Source organism: Panicum virgatum, chromosome 9N (assembly GCF_016808335.1).
Source record: "Panicum virgatum strain AP13 chromosome 9N, P.virgatum_v5, whole genome shotgun sequence".
Lineage (NCBI taxonomy): Eukaryota > Viridiplantae > Streptophyta > Magnoliopsida > Poales > Poaceae > Panicum > Panicum virgatum.
Window position 1 is genome coordinate 63,755,298 of NC_053153.1, and position 23,876 is coordinate 63,779,173.

The 23,876-nt window shown below is 42.5% G+C and overlaps 3 protein-coding genes across 3 annotated transcripts; 2 read left to right on the forward strand and 1 right to left on the reverse strand.

Moving 5' to 3' along the window:
- Positions 1–4,687: 4,687 nt before the first annotated feature.
- Positions 4,688–8,902, reverse strand: LOC120690503 (nuclear/nucleolar GTPase 2). Its single transcript, XM_039973176.1, has 11 exons — positions 8,554–8,902; positions 8,186–8,319; positions 7,777–7,906; positions 7,324–7,484; positions 7,132–7,233; positions 6,924–7,028; positions 6,709–6,837; positions 6,484–6,624; positions 5,818–5,918; positions 5,536–5,593; positions 4,688–5,283 (listed from the first exon to the last, which is right to left on the reverse strand). The coding sequence occupies exons 1-11, from the start codon at positions 8,804–8,806 to the stop codon at positions 4,972–4,974; spliced, it is 1,626 nt and encodes a 541-aa protein (XP_039829110.1). The 5' UTR covers positions 8,807–8,902; the 3' UTR covers positions 4,688–4,971.
- A 3,735-nt stretch (positions 8,903–12,637) lies between these two features.
- LOC120690222 (nucleolar protein 56-like) lies at positions 12,638–15,498 on the forward strand. The gene is made up of 8 exons (XM_039972808.1): positions 12,638–12,964; positions 13,047–13,261; positions 13,447–13,604; positions 13,777–13,964; positions 14,053–14,305; positions 14,417–14,565; positions 14,663–14,815; positions 14,937–15,498. The coding sequence occupies exons 1-8, from the start codon at positions 12,760–12,762 to the stop codon at positions 15,269–15,271; spliced, it is 1,656 nt and encodes a 551-aa protein (XP_039828742.1). The 5' UTR covers positions 12,638–12,759; the 3' UTR covers positions 15,272–15,498.
- A 4,770-nt stretch (positions 15,499–20,268) lies between these two features.
- On the forward strand, positions 20,269–22,566 carry LOC120690246 (probable E3 ubiquitin-protein ligase RHC1A). Its single transcript, XM_039972836.1, has 2 exons — positions 20,269–20,499; positions 21,423–22,566. Exon 2 carries the CDS (start codon positions 21,483–21,485, stop codon positions 22,338–22,340), a length of 858 nt encoding a protein of 285 aa, XP_039828770.1. The 5' UTR covers positions 20,269–20,499; positions 21,423–21,482; the 3' UTR covers positions 22,341–22,566.
- Positions 22,567–23,876: the final 1,310 nt, after the last annotated feature.

Here is a 23,876-nt window from a genome sequence, read left to right on the forward strand (position 1 = left end):
AGATGGTCATATGGATATGGAGTCCTTTGCAAGTTGCAATAGAACTGAGATCAAAGGGACAAGAGTGCATCCTTAGTCTTTTTTTAAGATATGCATACTGCTACAACAGTACTTATAGGCTATGGCCAAGCTAATGTAATTAGTAAACTATTGATCGATTATGGTTCATGCATAAGTTTGTTTACGATAGCTATACTTTTATATTTCACATATATTATGGTTATAATACCAAATTTACATATGACTTTCGAGCCTAATGTGCTGGCTCGAGCTATTAACGAGCCGAGCCGAGCATTTAGTTTTGCTTATTTTGTTAACAAGCCGAGCCGAGTTGGCTCGTTTGGCTAACGAGCTAGACCAAGTTGAGCCGAGCCGAACCGAGCTAGCTCGGCGTCCAACCCTAACACCCGTACATTTTAGAATGTGAAAAGTGTTTATTTTATAGGTGTAATATTTCCACTTATAAAAAGATCTTTGTATTGATATAACTCTTTATATTTTCTATCTTTAAATTCAAATTGTCTGAATTTTTTCTAAAATGTACGCACCACATTATTCAATCTATTACTTAGATAAAGTAACAACTAACCCAATATATTTGCTCTAGAAACATTGGTACTTGTCTCAATTTTACTTACAACTTTGTGAACACGAGCAACATCTGGCTACTACATATATACACTTTACTTTTAGTAGTTTGAAATAAATGTGAACAATTACACGTCCTTTCGTGCATGTTGTTTGCTTGCTCTAACCTATTTTCTCTCAAATTAATGTTAGGAATAAAAATAAATGATCCTTTAGATGCAAGCTATTTCTATGTTCTAGTTGTTTTTCTCATCTTCAGAACATGTTTGTTTCTTCCTATACGTCTCTTTCTAACTTCAGGCCATCAATTGTTGTTTTTAAAATGAGTTGAAATGTATCCATTAGTTTCATGCATAAGTTTTTTTACTCTCATAATTTGTAATGATTCTCTGATGTTCCATTTTCCCTTAACATAGTTTGAGGTGTCTTGACATAAAAATGGAATCCACCATATGCCTGGCATTGTATAGATATAAGTAAAGATGGTTGTTACAAAAAGATTTATTTTCATGTACTAGTATTTGTTTTTTAGGCTTTGCATTTTATCTTTCCAATGCTTTACTTGCTATTTGTAATCACCAATTTGCCGTATCATGATCCATCTCAATGGAACTTGGTTAATGTTTATTGATGTTCTTAACTTTAGGCCAATTGGTTGGATAGTACATGCATCTACATTTGGGTTTTGAGTTGTATATCCTTGAAAAGTATATGTTTCAACACTTGAGGTAAAATATTTTTCCGTTCTAGCAAAGATTTAAAAACAAATTAACAAATATCTAAAATAAAACATAAAGATACCAAAGTATAATTCAAAAGACATCAAATGTAGGATACTCTACCAAATTTATTTTAAAGTTTTCATGTATACATAACGCCAAGCTACTGTTCACATTCTCACCTTTTTCACATTAAAAATCTCACCTTTTTCATCATCTAATGTATGCATCTTCGTGGTTCTAGAATATTTCATGCATTATATGTTCTTATTCCCATTCTTCTAGACTATTCTACTCTTTTAAGCATAATTTTTTGATATGTGAAAGAGTCCATAACTTTTAGACAACTTTGCATTTTCACTGAGCAAAAGGGTACATTTCATAAGTTTGACCCAAGAAAATGAACGACCACCAAGAAAGGAAGCACATTGTTTTGTATCTGGCATGATAATTGTACGCGGCTCTAAAAAAATGTGACATGAAAAGTAAGAATCTAAGCAAGAAATGGTGGTTAGATAAAAAGTAGCTAATATTCCAAAGTTATACCTTTATATTAGCCGAAGAACAAATCAGCACTGTCGTGGAACCTTTTGTAATTTGTGTTTTTGTGTTTCTGATTCTTAATTATTACTTTCTAAGAACCAAAGATTGGTAACTTTAACGAACATTTAAGTCTAATAAAGTTGCACATGCAAAATGATTGAATATGATGTAGAAGTACGTGGGATTTTTCTCGTGGTTCGAAAAAAAATAAGAATTGACTCACAATGTTTGTTGGTAAATTGCTAAATATATTAAATTTTTTCACTCCATAACAACTCAACATAAATCATGATCCACTCATATGGTATTTAGCACATAAAACAACAACAACAAAATCTTATTTTGAAAAAATAATAGCTAAATTGCATCACTACCATGTTCTTTTCTTCGTAATGATGATATATATGGTGCGTACCTACTAAGGATTGTGGTATAAGAATATGATCAGATCAGTAGCTATCATATAATTACAACCCAAGGCAACGTGATGATGTCCTCTAATTTATTTTGTTGTTATGTATTCATACAACATATAAGTTGTATAAAAGAGTGTAACATGCATACCTTTTGTAAGTTGGGACAAGCGTAGTACTTTATAATTTTATATTGAAGCTCAATATAAAGTATAGATTATTGTCATAGATGGATGAAGCATGACATCAATGGTTGTGGATTACATGTGAGAAGTGAATAGTATACACATGTTATGTTTAACTTTTTAATTTTTCGTGTACGAGTGTTTATCAATCTCAAATTTTGCATGATCTCCGTTCATATTTTTATCGTGTTGTTACTTTTTATGTGCATTTCATGTTCCTCCTCCCTTTCTAGGGGAGAAAACAATGAATGAGTGAAATCCAAAATAAAAATCCATCTTAACCTTGAGGGAAAAAAAACTCCAATAGAAAAAGGCAACAATATGGCCATTGGCCAAGCTAACACACTTTTCGATACAGTAGATTAACATGTCATATGTTGCCTATAAAATAGTCTATAGACAGTAAATAATTGTTGAACCTACCCAGATGTATTGTACAACTGGTCCATAATATCAAAATAGTTACGAGCACCATAGCACTACGTGATCCATCTAGAAAAAAATATGTATTCTTGCTCGCCTCTTATCACTATGACCTTTATTTGTTAGTGGGACTATTGCTACATCTAGATCTTTAACATTGTGTAGATTGCCACAGGAAAAGCCAACTGATATGGACTCCATCTACGATCCATATACACTAGGGGTTATCCTAAGTGAAACACAACAACCCCATCAATTCGGAGGGATTTATTTATTATTTTAAGCAATTTCTACCGATTCAATCGCAGAAGGCTTCGATCGATCATCTTCTTCCTCCTTTCTCCGCCCCGCCCTCCCAACCTATGCCCTGGCTGGTGGCTGTCCACCTTTTTCCCCCGCCGTCGTGCCAACTGCCTGTCCACCCACCCATCCCGCCCTTCTTTCCCCCGCCGCCGGTCACCACCCAACGGGGGGCTAACCCCGTCCGGCCAGCGGCGCTCCCGCACTGCCTCACCTCCGCCGCCGGCTGAACCGCAACCACCATCGGGCCGCCGCCAACATCTCCTCTAGGTCCGGTGATCATGGAGCCGCCCCCACCCTAGCAATCTAGGGACAATAAGGTCCGTCGACATCCTCCAACACCCCGACCGCTGGCGACCTCACCAGCGGCCGCTCCCCCACCAACCATCCCTCGTCGGCCACTCCCTCACCCTCCCCCTCTCCTAGCTCGCCGGCTGCCACCCTTCCTCCCCTGGCTCAAGAAGAAGACGAACAGGGTGTGGAGGGCTTGTGCAACAGCTCGCGCGCCAGCCGCGTGACCGATGAATAGTTTTCCACATTAATTCGGGCTTTTGCGCATATCTGAGTTTAATCTTGTTAAGTGGGTATAAAATAAAAATGACATTACACGAGGAGCCTTAAAAACAAAATAACATTTTCACTTGACAACATGGGTAAAAAAACGAAACCCACCACTGACCTATTCTACGCCAAGCATGTATTGCCCAAAATTACTTGTATGGTAGCTAAAAAGCCTTTACAGAAGAGCTTCAGCTCCAGAGAAGCTCGAGCCTGAGCTGTTCGAGAGAAGCTAGAGGCCTCAGAATAAGGTTTTGTTTGGCATAGCTTAAGCTTATCTTGAAATAGTTGGTGAAGCAATTTTTCTGGTGAAGTTAAAGCTATTTTGAAAAATGTTTGGCGAAAGAGTTTCTTCCTAGTGAAGCTACATTTTTGTGGCTTCACTCCGCTAGTGGAAATACATGGATAGCTTCAAACTTGAAGCTAGTTTTAAAAAATCATTTGGGATAGCTTCATGTGAAGTTGTTCATAAAGCCTCCTAAGAAATTATACCAAAGGGGCCCTAAGAGCATCTCCACTAGTTGAAGTATATAGATAGCTTCAAATTTGAAGCTAGTCCAAAAATAAATTCGTTTCGCATGGCTTCATGTGAAGCTGTTTATGAAGCCTCCTAAGAAGCAATGCCAAAGAGGCACTAAAAGCATCTCCAACAGATTACTCTTATCTCATATCCAAAATATATTCTCGCTCCATTACCAATACCTACTTTTGTGTTTTAGGTAATAGTTGATGCAGCAGAATATCAAAATGCAATCACAAAAAATGAGATAGAGGAAAAACTATCTACATTTAGGGGAGAGTGAGGTGTGTTTTGATGATTACAAAAACTTATAAGTAATGAAGATTGGATTGGCAAACTGCTAGATCTCCATCACCAAAACATTAATTTTTTAGTATCTGTTGGAGATGCTCTATCTTAATGTTGAAAGAAACAGTAAGTTCAGAATAGATAACACTATATGAAAAATAAGTACGACTTGACCATTTTTAAGATGTATATGACTGTATTTGTAGTACAGATAAACACTGCGATCCAACGAGGTAGCTAGCAAAACTGCTCTACCTGCCTATTACAAGAAGTTACGATCAAAGATTACAAGAAAGGAGGCGAGTGGCTAAGCAAATCACCATCCTTTGAGGCAGCTAAATCAACATGAATCCTTTTCTGGCACTACAGTGATAATGAGGTACACACTCCTGAGCCCTGACATTGTCAATTTTAGTCCATATCTGTACCCAAAATTACTCTGATTGCTCTGGAAGCTCGATATCCTCGTTATCTTCACTTTCAATGTCTTCATTATTTGCATCATGTTCCTTATGGCAGGGTACATCCTTGTTCTGCTGAGATGAAATTATCCCTGCAATGGCTTTCATGGCGGCAGCAGTCCTGTCACTGCTTACTCCATCCTCTTCGGTTTTCTCAACAGGCTCAACACTTCCAGATGCACCATCGGCACTCTGCTGCGGAGGGGGTACAAAAAAGGGAATTTTACCCCTCTGCCAGTCATGAAGAACCATCTTGGCTGCTGTTGTCAGGTCAGGCTCCCCACCCTGAGAACCAAAAGCATAATCATTAGGGTAAACAATATAACGGGTATTGTTTAAATCACACTGTCTTTGTAACACATAGTACTGTACAAAATCGTAATAAGCAGGTACAATATATACAAAATATCAATTTGCCTACAAATTAGCTGGGAGAAACACTTGGTAGAAATATAGCAAGACTCAATAGATATGAAGAACACATGCATACCTTGAGAATATAGCAAGACTCAATAGATATGAAGAACACATGCATACCTTGAGAAGTTTTCCAGTAGTCCTGCACAGCTGGAGAAGAAAATCGTTATCATCAGTCCTGCAGAGAACATATTAATTCAGCATAAGACCGTGCCATGGGTTTTAATTGTATCAAACTCTAAAAATCAGTGTTCATACAAAGGAATATACTGAAAAGGTGGTTAGCATCTTTATTCATCATGGATCACACAGTATACAAATAATGCTTGATGTGTTTTCCTACCAACATGAAAGATGCAACCAGGATAATACTAAACTACTACATTCTTGAAAGTAGCATACCAATCTTGAATTTTGTAAGCTCTTTGCAGATGCTCCTTTTTAACACGCCTCAGAACTTCACCAATATGCTCAGCAGCATCCTCTAAATTTGTTACTCGTACCTAGTGACAAGTACATAAATTAGAAAAAAATACCTGTATTGATAAGGGGATGACAAGAAAACTATATTTCTAATATGGTTGAAATTCCAATAAAACATAGATACAGGAATATGCAATAGGACATGTCAACATTATTCTCCTCAAAGTGTATAGCCCACGTCATGGTGAACTATACGGTGTCTCCAATAGTAAAGATAGCTTGCCAGCTATAAGGTTGCCCACGTCATTTAGCATAACCAATCCGATGGTCTAGTTATAACACGTTCTTCAAAACTAGCATGGGTCCGCATGGGTAGTTAAATGCTTCATGTGTATGAAATGCCATTATAGACTGACTACTAACTACTAGTTAGCTTTTTATCTCTCTTCATTATTCTCTTCACCACGCAAGCAAAAAATCAGATGTGGGTCTCCCGTAGCTAACTGGCAATACATTGTTCGAGATGCCCTTAGACACTTGTTCTATGCACAATAGCAACTATAGAGGGAAGTCACTAGATGCTTGAATAAATCTTTTGTTCAATCCAACTAAAAAAGATCAGATTGCGCAGCTGAAGAAACATACCACACCCTTTAGAACAATATCAGTTTCGGAATCATTATTTTGATACACAACACCAGGACAATCGATCAAAAAGATCTTTTTAGTGAGAGTGATGTACTGCCACACTTTTGTCTCTCCAGGAATGGGTGCGACCTTGCAAACCTGCAGGCATAACACAATAATCAGAATAACCTGAAAGATCACTAGAAAATGACATCTTGAAAACATTGGAGAGGAGAGAATTACACTCTTTGACCGTAACGTGTTAATAACTGATGACTTCCCAACATTAGGGTACCCAACAAATCCAACAGATATAGCTTGTTTGTCATTCTTCAAACGAGCAAACTGCCTCAATACTGACAGAAGAGATCCCTGGACGTGTTCAGAAAAATTAAGGGGTCAGATCTAATAGAACAGAGATGATACACTGAAAAAGATCCTGCAAAATGCAAACTTACTTTGCCAAATGACTTGTTGATGCTAGCATGGAATGCTAGGGTGGGATAGTCCTTTGACAAGGTCCTTAACCATCCTTTTGTAGCCCAAGCTGGGATTAGATCACACTAAATGAAAAATGGGACAAACAATCATTACGCCATCAGACATCACAACAGGAAAGTGACAAAGCTTTTGTACAGGGATAAGTTGCAGAGACTAAATTGATACCTTATTTAGTAAGAACACCAAGTGTTTGTGTTTGCAATTCTCCTTTAGATGTTTCTCTAGATGATAGCATCGAGTGCCCATTGGATCCCTAGCATCCAACACCTGCAGGATAGAAAAGGTGTAAATATTTAGCACACCTTTGGTTGAGTTCAAGCTGCAATTTTCGCATGGACAAAAGAACTGTATACTAACTTGCACAACAACATCTGAAGAGTCAATAACTTTGTACAGTTCACCCCAGATTCTTTTGCTCTGTCCCTTCTCAAACATTGTATGCCTCACTAGATCCCGTAAGCCATCTTCTTCTTCCTCCTTTGGCAACTTTGAGGAAGCATACTTTTGCTCAAATGCATCTGAAGAAGAAAAAACAACATACATGTTGTTTTAGTTGTTCACGCAACTAAAACTAAAACAGAAAGTACACCAAGCAAGGATGTGTGCAACTAACTATCCAATGAACTTTAAAGTAGCATGTTCTACAAGAGCAGTTATGGAAAATCAATAACTGACTGCATTGGTTGACTAATAATAGTTAAGTCACCTTATTACCTTAAAAAGTTAAATGAAACCAATCAAATTGCTATATTCTAAAGTGAAATGCACTAGTTGGAATCCTAATTATTCAGAAGCAAAATATTGACTCACCTTGGGAATCATCAGCTTTCTTCAGCAAGGATTCATAGTCAAGAGCAGTTAGTTTCGGGCGTTTCCTCTTGCCCTTTGGCCCAAAAGCATGCTCAAAAGGTTCAACATCAAGCAAATGTGCTCTCGCTTGCTGCATGAAGACAAACAAACTTACATAAGAACATTTCTGCATGAAGTAGGGTAATTTACAGTGAGTCGAATGAAAGGGTGTATGTGTCCTTTTTATTAAACATCCAACTGAGACAACACCTTAACAGCTCAACCAACTAGAAAGAGGAACAATATTGACACCAGTTGCTTCAATCAAACTAATAAAGTTACACGCATGTTATGTTTGCCCCTTTCACCAACATTTTAACAGGATGATGACCATCATGGCATATGATAATGATATACGCAAGAGTAGCACCTTTTGATGATCCTGCAGGAGTGATAGTGGTAGCTTCCGTTCTTTCAGGATGACACTGAAGTTGTCAGAAAGACGATTCTGGAGTTCCTCCCGAAACAATTCAAGCTGTGGCTGGCCCACAACCCGGGTGTTGCCTGCAATTATCAAGAACCACCAGCATAAGATAGGTACAAGCAATCAGCATCCATCAACGGACATAACGTGTAGCAAACATCGGAACAAGCAACGCTTGTACGCAGCAATTCATCCTGGAGCAACCGTGCAGCATTTGACAATTTAATTGGCGCACCAGCTAAGCTTATATAGAGGCCAATCGAAAGCAAATAGGCACAGAGAGGATCGGGTTGGTCATGGGGCGATGCGCTCACCGAACCACCGGGGGTCGGGCTCGATGCGGGTGTTGGGGAGCTCCTTGGACTGGAAGTCGTTCCTGAGCACCTTCCCGGAGCGGTCCCTCTTGGGCCGCGTCTTGTACATCTTTAGCCGCCGGACGGTCGCCGCGGACCGGGCCCCGCCGCCGGCGCCACCGCCCGCGCCCTTCTTGTCATTGGGACGGTTGACGTCGTTCGAGTGCCGCGGCTTGCCCGACACGTTCACCGCCTTCTCCTTTTTCTTCGCCATCTCCCTCTCCTTGATTCTCTTGTGGTGGGTTCGCGAGGGAGAGGAGGGGGGAACGGAGAGGAGTCGCAGGAGGCGGTGGGGGACACTAGAGAGGAGGCCACGATGTGGGCGAAGCTAGGGTTTTGAGAGGACACGGGCGGATGGCGCGTGCGTCGCACGTGCTGCGCGTAAGGCAGATGGGCCTTTTCTGGGCTGGGCTTTGCGTGAGGTACGACGCGGAAGCAAACCGTTAGCTTGTTAGCCCATTACTCGTGCGACGGGCCGCCGGCGGCCGGAAAGACTATGCCTCGCTCGTGCTACAAATTTTGTATCCATCAACTGAAAGAGCAAAATAGTCTCAGTGGAGCAAATCGGCTCAACATAGAAATTATAGTTCTGACATACTAGCTGGGCTGCCTATCATGATTACATACGTGAGCTAGACAATATGCAACTAGCGACTTATTAGCCGCAGTAGCATGTGGCCGCTGGCCGCGTGATTAACACACATGGTGTTTGCTACCCAAAAGCTGAGGTGCATCTTTTTATTACTGTTTTTCTTTTCTTTCGTCTATTTCTTTTGGGTTCTAATTTTCTATTTTTCTTTTTTCTTTCTATTTTATTTTTTTTCCCTTTGTATATTAACTTCTTTTAGTTGAACACAGTAGCTCATGTGGTGCTGGATGATGGGATTTTTGTTACCAACATTGTGGGTCCAATACAACTTGCTAGGTTGCTACGGGGTTTGCTTCCTAATGTTTCTGCTAGCGGACTAGTGAGTAGCTAGGATGGCAGAGAGACAGTACAACTCTTTGTACTATATATTCATACCACTAGATTTTTACGTACAATTTTCTTTTCATCGTTATTTTCTTTTTCTCATTCTATTATTTTATTCTAAGCCTACATTTATAAAAATTATGTCTTTTTCTCCATTTATTTATACTTATTTTTCTTTTGTATTCTTATCTTAATTTATCCTTTTCCTTTTAAACTAGTTTTTTACTTTTTTCTTCTTGTGTATTCTTATTCTATTCTATATTTTCTTTCTTTGATTTTATTCCATTCTTTTTACCTATTCTTCTTATATTTCTTTGATATGTTTCTATTACTCTCTGTCATAATATAAAAATTCGAGGCGTATAATTTATTTGTTCACTCTATAGATTAAATTGTTCTGCCATGTTAGCTCATTTGTTCGTGATGTTTAATATTTTGTTCATTCTACATTACTATTTGTTTGTTATGTGTAAAAAAATTGTTCATAAAAATAATTATTTGTTCATGTTGTTAAATTATTTGTTCCCAGTATTCGAAACTAATTATTTAGTATTAACAAAATGATTTTTTAAAAAATATTGTGCAAATATAGTCAAGTGTGGTCTTGTTTTGAAGATCTTGTCATGAAAAAGATAATGATGAAATCCAAATTTAATATAGATGCTCAGTTTAATATTTATAGTTTTTTTATTTCCCAAATCTGTGTGCATTGGCTAAAGTGAGCATCGTATCTTTTCCTGCATGCATGTATCCTTTGATTAGCTGGCAATATGCCCATCACAACAGTTAAACCATCTAATGGGCCGGCCCAAATCAATACTCTACAAGATAATTATCGTTGGAGCCCTTCAGGTGATGGGTTGTGAAACCATCACCCGAAGTGATGCATAGTCGCGCCCGACTGCGGCTACGCTTTCAAAGTGTTGGCACCAAATTGTAGCTAAATCTACTTTTTTAACAAAATAAATCTATAATTTTTTACACTCGTTTGATTGAAGGTTAAAATCTTTTTAACCAAGTCCTATTCTAAACTTGCTAAAAATTTTAAGAAAAAACTTTGGCATGCTCATATTTTGGCACGCCAACATTTTTGCATCCAGTCAAGTAGGCCCGTAGAGTTGAGCATGAGTTGGATTTTCTTATTGTGGTGAACTGGTGGCGATAGCATGTGCATGAGTAGAGCAGTATTTTTTTATGCTACTACATTAAGAAATACTCGTAATGTACGATTAATTGGCAACTAGAGAAAATTTAAAAGAATTTGTGCACCAGGTTTGCATTTTCTCAATGCAAACCGCCGCGTCAAGCCTTTTCATCTCACTCTCTTCTTTGACATCGTGTAAAACGAGAGACATGGTCCTTCTCGCTCAAAGAATAATCTGGTGTTAAGTTAGGAACAAGATGATGATGAACACATAAACGGTGAAGAAAAATTTCCATATGCAAACAAGCACGAGACAAGAATATAGCTCTTATTTAAAAAAAGTTTTTTATTTGCTGTGGATATGGTATTTTCTCCATATGCTCTTTTAAAGTTCTTTTAGTGAGGTCCAAAAGAAAGTAAGGGCGCATTTAGTTCCTAAAAAATTTTGGGCAAATTTTTTTGGAAACCTTTACAACACTAATTTGGAGTATTAAATGTAGACTAATTATAAAAATAATTACACAGATGGAAGGTAAATCGCGAGGTGAGTCTATTAAGCCTAATTAATTCATCATTAGACATTATTTACTGTAGCACGACATTGTCTAATCATTGCATAATTAGGTTCATTAGATTCGTCTCGTGATTTTACCCGAGGTTATGGAATGGGTTTTGTCAATTGTACACATTTAATACTACCAATTAGTGGTCAAATATTCGAAGTTAGTGTAGTGCGGAAAAATTTTGGGAACTCATTAGCCCAAAGTACTAACTTTTTTTTTTTTTTGAGAAACCGGGCTTACATTCATAGATGTATCATAAAGTTTACATTCCAAATCTTGCAAGGACACCCTTGAAGAAAGTAAAAAATACAACACAATCCTAGCAAGATCGTCCTCCCGGTCGTCCCCGTCGCTGGTGGTCGGAGCAGCCACACGACGCATCGAAGAAATACGTCGAGTCTGGAGCTTGAAGCCGACATCCTTCCCGACGATGGATCACAAGTTTTTGTTGGCACTTCGAGCAGCATATCGAAAACATCGACATACTTTGTTACCGATGAACGCACAAGCCGAAATAGATGGCCACTGGCCACCACATCGCCGGAGCACAAGGAATCTGGCGCCTCAATCGCTACCAAGATCTCCAGCACACCGGACGACGACGAACCCCGAAGGGGAATGAAACCACTAAAACAAGTGGTAGACAAAATCCAACCCAGTTTCTCCCTAAGTTGGCAAACATACCTCCCAAAGTCATCGCCAGCAGCAGCTTCAACGACGACGAGGAAGGGAGCAGAACATCGCCGAACACTGGAACCCCCAGATCCAGCGAATCGCAACTCCACAGGCCTCCCGTCAGCACCGGAGCGCTTGACGGCAAGATGAAAGACGGCCAGGAGAAGCTTATTCCACGGTGACCGTGCCTCCTCCACCAAGCACACGCCACCAGGACACCGACTCCTCTCGCCACCGACTCCAACGAAGACCGGGAATCCGACAGAGATGTCCAAGAAGGCCTCCCTGGAAGCCTCCTCAATGCATCTTCGCCATCGCCCGCCGGAGGAGCAGCAGCAGGAGAAAACGAACCCGAGCCGAACAGTCGACAAGGGTAAACCTAACCCTAATCTACAAAGCCTACTAGTAGCATCGGGTATATACACCGGCCGCCCCATCCGCGGATCCCCCAACCTCCGGCGCCGGCTAGGCCACCGGAGGCGGAGAGGATCCGGCGGATTCGACGCCGGATCGGAAGTCGCCCGCGATTCGCCCTCTTGGAACTGTAGAAGAGGAGAAGACGGGAGTAGAGGGTAAATCCCAAAGTACTAACTAATACACGAATGGAGAAATAAGAAATTAGAGGAGGGTGAGAAGGAAAAAGGGTTATCTGACGGCCCACAAGAGCCCAGCCTGAGCCCATAAATCTGCTCCCCGCGCCAATCCCTTCTTCCTTGTCCAACTAAAACCCTAACCCCTCCGCCGCCCCCCAAACCCCAGCCAGCAGCCGCCGCCGCCGCCGCCGCCGCCGCCATCCGCCATCCGCCGGCGAGATGGCGCTGTACCTGCTGTTCGAGTCTGCCTCCGGCTACGGCCTCTTCCACGCGTACGGCATCGATGAGATCGGCCAGAGCGTGGAAGCCGTGCGGTCCTCCGTCCTGGACCTCGAACGCTTCGGCAAGGCCGTCAAGCTCACTGCCTTCAACCCCTTCTCCTCCGCCGTCGACGCGCTCAATCAGTGCAACGCCATCTCCGAAGGTCCGCTTCCCCCCACCTCTTGATGAGCCTCACTGCGAGACGCGTGCGTTTTGACGCGGGGTTTGGTCGTAATTTTGGGCAGGGATCATGACCGATGAGCTGAGGAGCTTCTTGGAGTTGAATCTGCCCAAGCCCAAGGAGGGGAAGAAGGCCAAGTACAGCCTCGGCGTCGTCGAGCCAAAGGTCGGCTCCCATATCGCCGAGGTCACCGGCATCCCCTGCCAGAGCAACGAGTTCGTCCAGGAGCTGCTCCGCGGCGTCCGTCTCCACTTCGACCGCTTCATCAAGGAGCTCAAGGTGACTTTTTCCCATCATATATCCGCACAGGATCATAATATGCTTTGTACGCTTCCGTTGTGCCTCTGAGTTGCGTGAACATGCTTGTGAAGCTTTTCCTGCTGGGCAGATATAGGAAATCACAGGCTAGCTTTGTGGTAAAGGTGGACGCATGGTTATGCTTAATTCTGTTACCTGTTGTTTAGGAGTCGGACTTAGAGAAGGCCCAACTCGGCCTGGGGCATAGCTACAGCAGGGCCAAGGTGAAGTTCAATGTGAACCGTGTTGACAACATGGTGATTCAGGCAATCTTTCTGTTGGATACACTTGACAAGGACATCAACTCCTTCTCCATGAGAGTTAGGTCTGTTCCATTGTTTCTTCTGTCACATTTCTTGTTAACTGTTTGTAGCCTGGAGTCTGTATTTGTATCTGAGTTTATCTGCTCTGGTTAGTTACTTTGGGAGTTTCAATATGGTGGTAGGGTGAATATTGAATGCTTGGCATAATAAAAATGGGGCGTAACTAAAATGCAGGGAATGGTTCTCGTGGCACTTCCCTGAGCTTGTCAAGATTGTCAATGACAACTACCTTTATGCCAAGCTTGCTAAGTTTATCGTGAACAAATCTGATTTGGCGGAAAAAGATATTCCTGCTTTGGCGGATATAGTTGGTGATGAGGACAAGGCTAAAGAAATTGTTGAAGCAGCAAAGGCCTCAATGGGTAATGCGATATGGTTCTGTTGACTTAATTTGACTGTAGTGGTCATAGTAACTTCACTTATGGTTTGTTTGTTCTTGTTTGTTTTCAGGCCAAGATCTCTCACCAGTTGATTTGATTAATGTCCAGCAATTTGCCCAAAGGGTTATGAATCTGTCTGAATACCGTAAAAACCTTTATGAATATCTTGTTACTAAGATGAATGATATTGCACCAAATCTGACGTCATTGATTGGTGAAGTTGTTGGAGCTCGTCTAATCTCTCATGCTGGCAGTCTTTCAAATCTTGCCAAGTGTCCTGCCTCCACTCTCCAAATTCTTGGTGCTGAGAAGGCACTCTTCAGGTTTGCTGCTGTCCACATCATATGATTTCCAGTTTTTCTGTAATTCTGATTTTCACTTTGTCAAGTGGTCGCAACAATACGGCTCTTACGCTTCTCTTCTTTGTCCACCAGAGCACTGAAAACTCGAGGGAACACACCTAAGTATGGCCTTATATTCCACTCCTCCTTCATTGGTCGTGCTTCAACCAAGAACAAGGGCAGAATGGCTCGTTACCTTGCAAACAAATGCTCGATTGCGTCACGCATTGATTGTTACTCAGGTTAGTTTCAGAGGTTTCTGTTACCAGACTCTTTGTTATGCATATTCTCATTCTGAAAGCTCCCTCTTGATTGTTTGCCACTGTAATCTGACTCCAGAGGCAAGTACATCTGTCTTTGGCCAAAAATTGCGTGAGCAAGTTGAGGAGAGACTGGACTTCTATGACAAGGGTATTGCGCCTCGTAAAAACCTTGATGTTATGAAAGCTGCTATTAACAGTATGGTCAATGGAGCCTCAATTGATGATGATGGTAAGCATAGGCTAATTCCATCTATCAGAAATGCAAGCTCTTTTAATTTTTGTTTCCTCTGGGACAATGGATTACCCATCCCATGTTCGATGATGTCTGCACTGTTCTTCAATATTTGCAGATAATGAGAGGACTGATGCATCTGCCAAGAAAAGCAAGAAAAAGAAGTCCAAAACTGAGGCTGATGGCGATGCAATGGAACTGGATAAGCCTTCCAATGCTGATGACGGTGAAGCCGAGCCTGGAACTGAGAAGAAGAAGAAGAAAAAGAAGCATAAGCTAGAGGAGACCCAGGAGCAGGAGAATGTGGCAACCAATGGTGATGCTGAAGTTTCCGAAACTCCTAAGAAGAAGAAGAAGAAGAGCCGTGAAGTTTCGGAGGATGCTGAACCTAAGACAGCCACTGAAGGGAAGAAGAAAAAGAAGAAGAAAGCCATGGCTGAGGATGATGAGTAGTTTATTTGTTGTATGGGGGATGAATTAGAATATTTGTTGAAAACAGAGATGAACATCTAGGTTCTAGTTCATGGAGAGCTTGAAATCATGTTCAACTATCAAGTTTACTTCTCCATATGTATTTTTGATTCCCTGATGAAGGGTGTGGGATCTTGTCTAGCCTGCATGGATTTTTTGTTTGTTGAAGAGGCTAATTTTAAAAATCGTGATCGATGATCTGCTGATCAGGGTTAAGCCTCCGTGTGGTAGTAGTTTGGTAGTTCCGTTTTGAAGCGTGTGGTGGTTTGGTGTCTTCGGTGTGTTACGGTTTCTGTTTGACAGGACAGGTAAAGCCTGAATTGAAGTGATCCGATCGTTAAATGCGAAGACGAGAGCATCTTCCCATACAAGATTCGAAACTAGACAGCATGTGAAGCTAGGATTGAATTGGTGGCTGCATGACTGTCGAGCATCGTCTGCCCATGCTCACTGAACCCGTAGAAAGCACTGAACCGAGACCCAGCATTCGTGAATCTCAAGTACAGACGAATACCAATCAGCAGAGATGAGCTGCACCAGAATACGCGAAACCTAGTTGGGAAGCAACGAACCGAGAGTTTTTTTCCTTCGGGAGGACTTGACCAACTCCTTGTTAACTCTTCTTTTTTTTTTACTCCTGCTTAATGAGACACGTGCATTTGCAGGTTTTTGAAAAAAAGCTGTGCATAAAGAACAAAGTGCTAACTCCTCACGTTCTATTCCTGAAGCTGAAATGACAGTAGATTATTAGTCCATTCCCAGTAGCCGGTTTCATTTCAGCGTTTCTAGGACTGCTGTGAAATGAAATCTTGAAAGCAGCCCACATGCAGAAGCACATAGAAGGAAAATATTCGGCCCCTCTTTTGTTGTGGGAATCACTCTCATGGATTGCGTGATACAAACCAAATGAGAAAGCAGGCATTAAGTACATATACTAAAGGGCCAAGATTTGGGGCCTCCTCATGAGTCGTGGCCCCACGGGGGCCCGATTACTGTTCATGCGGGTCCCACATACTATTCACGTGGAAATCACGTGGGGCCCACGTACTATTCAGGCGGGACCCACGTGGGCCCACATACTATTCAGACGGGGCCCACGTGGGACCCATGTACTATTTGGGCGGGGCCCATATGGGGCCCACGATTCTATTAAGTTAGTCTCTTTATCTTAAAAAATATTTTTCTTCTATTATTTGACAATACAAAATATATTTAACTACTTCCTACCTACAAAAATAATAACTAAACTTTGTATACTACATTTACATATGGTAGTTGTACTATTTCTTGGGTTTTGATTTCCCTCCGTAAATCCACAAAATATAATTAAAATGTTCATTCATTTCTAATCCTACTTTTTTTCCTACTAAAGTAATTAAACTATACCTACTGACCCAAAAAAAATTCCTAAGGAAAAATTACATGTACCTCTATACTACAATGCTTGAGATTGACGCGCTCTCAGACACAAAACTACTATGCCGCTTTACTGTAACTTTTAGATCTAACTCAATATATCGATACGATGTTGCTTCGAACATAGTAACGGATAATATTTTTCTATTAATATTTTAGATCCACGTTTTTTTGTATAGGCGCGCGTAGCGCGCCAACCTAACTAGTTTTGTTAACTTCTCCAAGTCTAGGAAATACAATGAAGATGCATCTGAATCCTGGCAAGACTGAGCAAGTCTTTGATGGGACCTAATGTGAAATGTTACCTGGGAAGTGAGCAGGTATTAGATAAAGCTTTGATTGATGTGGCATGCTTCAATATAAGTTTACACTGGAAGCATGATATTCCTCCAGCTGAAAAAAAGGTATGCCAGCAACACAAATAAATTAACAGTGCAAAAAAAAAAAGACCACCAAGTGGGTAAAAACTGATGGCGAAAATGCCTGACAGAATTATCACCCATTAAACAATAGTTCAGAGAAAAAAAACATTCTCTTCCAAATTAGGAAACAAAAGAGAAACCTAAACAATCATTTGAGCATGTCTAGTTATCCTGCCTGATACCATGAGCACAGAGTGATCATTTGGTCAACATAATTAAAAAACTGCAACATTCCTTCAAGGAAAGAAAAGATAGATTAAGATTGCTTTGCAGAGTGCAGAAAATCTAACTTAAACTGAATGAAATATGGTTTTTGAATTAAGAGAAACTGCAATCTGACATCCCCAAACTTAGCTTCAAGGGTAATCATATTGAACTCTATAAGTTCAATTTCAAAATTGAAGCTTCAATAAGAACAAGACAATCAAGAATTATAAAATATGGTGGATGCAATAAAGGGAGTTCACAAGGACTGTATCACATCCTCACGTATTTGAACTGCTTTGAGTATACACTATATTCTGCATTGTCTTATAGACCTGCCCTATCAAAGATGAAATCCATACTGATCCTCTGAAGAACCAGTAAATGCAATAGATAGTTCATTTTTTATCACAAAACCAGCAGAGAGCGTATATCTGATGCCATTACATTTGTGGAAGATATAGTTCTGCAGGACTAGCATGAAAGCAGGGGTTATGAAAAAGGGAATTCACAGAATACTTAGTGGTTATTTCATTCTTTTATCATAGTATATACAAAGTTCAAGCGGTCATTCAGACAAATACGAAAGCATAAATAGCTGCCTGAAACAATGTTTTACAATTGATAAATCAGCTATACCATGTGATTCATAAGTGGGACCTTCCGTTTGGGCCATTCAAGAACACAGGATTGTCTTTTATCCGGAAACTTACTAGAAAAAGAGGGAATCCCAAGCAAAAAGGAAACGCCGGTCTAACTAAAATGTAGGGCCAACATCTGCAATACGCTCTCATCAATAATAACAATCCAGCTCCGTTTTGCCCTGGAAATGATCCGGCATTAAGAATGCACATGAAGGCAGATTCTGACATTGGTGGCATATGCATATGCAGCAATGGCTCGCATATCGCAACTAACCTGAAGAGCTCGCCAGTTCCGTCCAGCTAGCACACCTGACGGACTGACCGAATCACGGAACTCCCTCTAAGCAAAAGTACATGTACAGTTCATGAACATATGCATCCAATAAACAAACATCCACACAGAGCAGGCGCTAACCCAACAACCACATTGAAGGGCCAAGCTAGTAGCTAGTCATCAGGCCATTTGAATTGGGAGAAGGCTGGCTACAAGCAGTCAAGTCAAGCACATACAGGCAGAAGGGACCAGCAAGCAAGGAGGCAGAAACCTCACACATCGGCACGAACAAACGCGGGGCCAATCGCAAAAGGGACGGCACACCATCTTGACGGCGAGGGAATTGAAGGAGACGTGCGCGCGGGGTCGCCGCCCACCCGCTCCAGCACGGCGGGCGAGGTCCCTCTGCGCCCGTTCCCTTCCTGGTCTGCCGTCTGCAACGGGAACCACGGTAGCCATGAGATGAGCTCAAGCGCCACGCGAACGAGTGATTTTCGTCGAACAGGTGGTGCGCGTTGGCGCCACGGGGGCATCGACCCGGCTCCGGCTGACGCGAGCACGGGGAGGGTGGCAGGTGCCAATGTTCAGGTTAGCGTCGTCCTCGCTAGCCTCGGCAGCGGGACTGCGGGAGGAGCTCTGGCCCCGGTGGGTCGCCTCGCCGCGGCGGTGCATGGCTGCCCGGCTCCGCGGCCTGGAAGTTCGGTGGGTGGACTTCGATCTTGAGCTCCTGGGGCAGTTTCGATCTTGACAAATGTGCAACAGCGCATGTCATCCCCCGGAAACATGTTGCCTGGCTTCATCTTTTATGAAACAGCGTATGGTGGTTCTGGTTCGTGAACGATTTTTGTTAAAGGGGAAAAAGAGATTTGTTATTTTTGGTAACACTAGTGAGGCAAAAAGCACCAAAACGTTGAGGCAGCCCTGAAAAGAAAAAAAAAAGAAACGTTGACGCATGGATTGCAATGCAAACACTCGTCTACTACTGATTCGGGAATAAGTTCACTGTGACTGTGCCTGAGTACTTCAACTTTCTTTTGGTTAGTGAATGCCACCTGTTAGCTTCTTGATTTGGAATATGGAATTTCATAATTGCAGTACATGTTCTTAGGATGCGAACCTAAACGACACAACGATACTATGTGGATATATATGGCATCTCTTCAAATCTTATTGTATTTCAGACCAGGCACTCTGCTAGATAAAAAAAGTAACTGATGTATTTTGTCTTTTATTGTCTTCAAAGTGTGACCTTGACCACCTTTTCATTAATAAAACAATACATATAAAACCTAATAAATTCATAATACTATAAAAGCATATTTCGTTTCCCCAAAAAAATAGCGTCTTTCGTAATAAAATCAGCATATATTATATTTCTATTAAATATTTAAATTAGATTTTAAAAGTTCAGCCGCATCACTTCACCCACGACAAAATATTTAGTCGTAGTAGTAGTTTTTGTGGTAGCGAGGCCCACATGGAAGCGACCTAGCAGATTGGCGCGTCCTCCCAGCGTGACCAGCACGGAGGAACCTTATCATACTACTCCACCCCCCGACACATGATGCAGCACCACGTGAGAGGACCTCCCCATCCGTCCGTCCGTTCCTCCCACCGACGGTCGATCCAGGCATCCAGCCTCGTATCGCGTGGCCCGCGGGACATTTAACGTGGGCCCCACCGCATGACACTTCCAGCTCCACCCGGCCCATGCCGTCCCGGACGCCGACGGGTGGCCCCGGCTCCCCGGTCGGGCCCACATGTCGGCAGGGCGCGCGGCACACACGGCCCGCCAGCCCGGGCCCGGCCACTAGCGGAAGCATCTCACGGAAAGCGAGGGGAGCCGCGCGGCCAGGGGCTCGGGACCCGATGAGAGAGGATCGCATCGATGCGTTCCTTCCCTACCCGCCGGACCCACCGTGCCGGGCCCGCCGCTGCCAGGCGGGGCCCGCGTGGGGACAGCGACTGCTGCACTGGGTGGGTCCCGGCGGAGTCAAGCCGGGTGTAAATCGCGGTCTCTGGCGGCCCCCCGTGCTTGCTCCCTCTCCATCATTCCGCTCCCCACACACCCTGCCTCTTCGGGTCGTGGCGGAGTTCCTGGCTGCGGCCTCCCCGCTCCTCCTCCTCCTCTACCGCCTGGTGGCCGCGCGCCGCTCCTCCTCCTCCTCCTCCTCGTCTACCGCCTGGTGGCCGCGCGCCGCTCCTCCCTCGGTTTGGGTGGCGCGGGCTCGACGGCTTTCTTCGTCCCTGGTGAGTAATCCGAGACGGATACCCTTGTCGCGAGAGCCGGTCTGGTGCCCGGCCTGATCCACGCATTTCTTCCTCCCCCTCTTTGTCCGTCGCGGGGTTCGTGTGCCAGGCGGTACCCCAAAGGCCTAGAGATCCAACCCGTGCCTCTATCTGCGGTTGGGTTGGGTTCTCTTGGTGGCGTTCATCAGCGTCGATCCTCCGATCTCAGTGGTGCAGCGCCGTAGAACACCTTGGTGCCCAATTGAGCTGACAGGCGTAGTTTCTTTCTCAAAAAGAAATGATGTTTATGTTCCAGTTCGGTGTTTCCAGTTTGTTAATGTATTTGGGACACATCGAGCGCATGTATTCTAGAACCAAAATAGAGGATGCCCATTCACGTTTCGAATAAATTTACCTTGCCTCTCCCCCGTTTTCCCTTGCCTCCTATTGAAGAAAAATTAGTTCGAGGCGACGCTGGAGATTTGTTTGGAAAGTGGGTTGGAGAAAAGCTATTGTCTCCGGCGAAGTTATATAATTTGATCCATTGGAATTCACATCCTAATCTTACAGGTTTAGAGTTGAGACAAGTTAAGAGTTTACTTGATTGACGCATTAGAAACAGTTGCAAGAACAATCTAGTCTTGAGCTTATGTGTATATGTTTCTTGGAACAATCTGTTGGTTCTAAAGCGAATTATTATATATGCTTATCTGTAAAGCATTATTTTTTTTGAAATCTTGGGTATTCAATTAAATCTTTTCAGTCTTTTATCTTTTTATAGTTGTGATCATAGTTACTTATTGACTTTGTTATATTGGATCTTTGTGGAAGCTTGTGTACTTGGTCTAGTAGGATCACGTAACTTGCGTTTGAATTTTAATATGCTTATATGCCCTGTTGAACTTTGTGCTCAGATCTTGAACATCTTTGTCATTTTTTTGCAGTGCCAACGAGGTTCAGATTCAACTTTGAATTTTCACGAGGCAGTGCATTAACTGGGGAAAATGTCAGGTGGCAGGCAATCATACTGGTGTTACCAATGCCGACAGCGGGTAAGGCCTCGTGGCCGGGAGATGGTTTGTCCTTACTGCGATTCTGGTTTTGTGGCTGAAATGGATGATGTAGATGCACTCATGAGCCACTTCGTTGGGATGGATCCTGATTTCCATCGTGACCCAAGGTTTGGGATCATGGAGGCCATCTCTGCCGTGATGCGGCATGGTATGGCTGGGATGAACAGGGAGGTTGATGTCAGAGGAAGACCAAACATCTTTTCGGACTTAGAGATGGAGTTTGGCTCAGGGCCATGGTTGCTCTTCCGTGGTCAGCTCCCTGGTCATCTCACTGAGGATAATGGTTTTGATGTGTTCATCAATGGACGGCGCGGTGTTGGCATGAGGAGGGCAAACATTGCAGACTACTTCGTTGGGCCTGGATTAGATGATCTCATTGAGCAATTGACTCAGAATGATCGTCGTGGACCGCCCCCTGCCGCACAGTCCTCGATTGATGCTATGCCCACTGTTAAGATCACTCAGAGGCATCTAAGTGGAGACTCACACTGCCCTGTCTGTAAAGAGAAGTTCGAGTTGGGATCAGAAGCAAGAGAGATGCCATGCAAGCATTTGTATCACTCGGATTGCATAGTTCCTTGGCTAGAGCAGCATAATTCCTGCCCTGTTTGCCGTTATGAGCTTCCAACACAGGGTTCTACTACTGGTGCTAGCTGCTCACGCACAAGTTCAACAAACCAAAGCCAGAGCTCAAGTAGTTCAAGCAGCAGCGGAAGAACCAATGGGCGTCAAAGGAGAAGGAACCCGTTCTCGTTCCTATGGCCTTTCCGCTCATCAAGTTCTCGCTAGATTAGCGTGGTAATCTCGCCCCAAGTTCACTATACTGCTTTAGTCAATACACTGGCCTAATGTGCTTTAATATGTGGGATCTTATTACTCAATCAGTACTGTATGGCTAATGGCTTGTTATAATTGCCACATGATGTTTCTCCTTGCAAGTATATTATTTTGCATAGCTACTCGGTTTTGTCTACTTGTGAGTTTCCAAGCAATTATAAGCCTAATGGCTTTTCTACTCCTCTTTTCAAAAGGGACTAGAGTTATGGTTGCCCATATTCCACTAATTATTTGTTGTGACTGTAGAATACATGCCTGGCTAATTATTCACAAGCACTAAAAAAGCTGCAAATTACTAGAAAAACAAAAGAGATCTGATAATAGTGAGGCCAAACACCTGACCCGGCATTTAGATCTGTGTTTGTTCATTCAAGGCCACTGCATCAGCTCTAGCACATATTTGCTAGGTAATATGCTTCCACTTCAACATTTGTCCAGTGAGAAAAAAATATGGACATAATTGACTGGAAATATACTCACTAGCCTGTGTGGCTCCATTAGAGTCAATGCGCTTTGGATGGTTTACCTACCGGCTGCTGGTTATCTGGTTCCCCTAGCTAGTTGTTTTGTTCTCACGTCATGGTACCTACCTTATGTGTGCCAACGCCCTCAGAGTGACATTATTCTGCCAATGCCATGCATTCGCGTGGTTATTTACGTTGAATTGAGCGTTTGGTGGCGATTTCTATATTAAGCCACTTGCCGCGCGTTTAAATTTTATCAAACCTGCTTCGAGTACGACCCTTCTGACTTATCTAACCAATGGAGCATGTGCTCCTGTGATGGTCTGATGGACGTCCTCATTTGAGAACTGGTAGCTGATAATCTAAAAAGCACCGAATATTTTGACGCGGTATTTGCGCTGCGTGAGATCATTTGAATTAGGCATATCAATTTTACCCGCGGGTGCGGGTACCCGCGAGTACCCGACCCGATGGGTGAGGGTATGTGTATAAAATTTTACCCGCGGGTATGGGTATAGAATTTCACCCGCGGGTAGAGCACGGGTAAAATTTTTTACCCGCGGTTACCCAACGGGTACCCGAAATATAAAAGATAATCTAGTGAACTCATATCATTCAAAAATTTTATGTCTCATTTTCTTGCGATTGTATGAACTAAATAGACGGATAGTGAGATTATGTGAACTAATAGATGTAAAAATGACATTGACATTTTGCTTATTATTTGTAGTGAAGCATATGATCATTGTTATATTTTTAGATAAAATACATAACTAGAATTGAACGCGTGTACTTACATATAACTACAAAATAGATATTAAAAATAAGAAAAAATTGTGCAAGATGATCCATTTATTTCTACTAATGTTTTGTGTTCGCTTATATGGATGATAAATTCAAAATATTCTAGTCAATACGACCAAATGATAGGTTATTTATGCTATTATTAAAATACCTGATGGATACCCAAAACCCGACTCGTACCCGATGGGTATGGGTACGGGTATAAAATTTTACCCGCTAG

What these genes read in the sequence shown, in the direction of transcription:
- LOC120690503 (XM_039973176.1), bottom strand. Translation starts at nt 8,806, where the DNA reads ATGGCGAAGAAAAAGGAGAAGGCGGTGAACGTGTCGGGCAAGCCGCGG. An exon ending in TCCTGCAGGATCATCAAAAG is followed by an intron (nt 7,907 to 8,185) that starts GTGCTACTCTTG and finishes GTCTTCATGCAG; the next exon opens with CAAGCGAGAGCACATTTGCT. An exon ending in CTTCAGATGTTGTTGTGCAA is followed by an intron (nt 7,234 to 7,323) that starts GTTAGTATACAG and finishes TCTATCCTGCAG; the next exon opens with GTGTTGGATGCTAGGGATCC.
- LOC120690222 (XM_039972808.1), top strand. Translation starts at nt 12,760, where the DNA reads ATGGCGCTGTACCTGCTGTTCGAGTCTGCCTCCGGCTACGGCCTCTTC. An exon ending in GCTGAGAAGGCACTCTTCAG is followed by an intron (nt 14,306 to 14,416) that starts GTTTGCTGCTGT and finishes TTTGTCCACCAG; the next exon opens with AGCACTGAAAACTCGAGGGA. An exon ending in AGCCTCAATTGATGATGATG is followed by an intron (nt 14,816 to 14,936) that starts GTAAGCATAGGC and finishes CAATATTTGCAG; the next exon opens with ATAATGAGAGGACTGATGCA.
- LOC120690246 (XM_039972836.1), top strand. Translation starts at nt 21,483, where the DNA reads ATGTCAGGTGGCAGGCAATCATACTGGTGTTACCAATGCCGACAGCGG.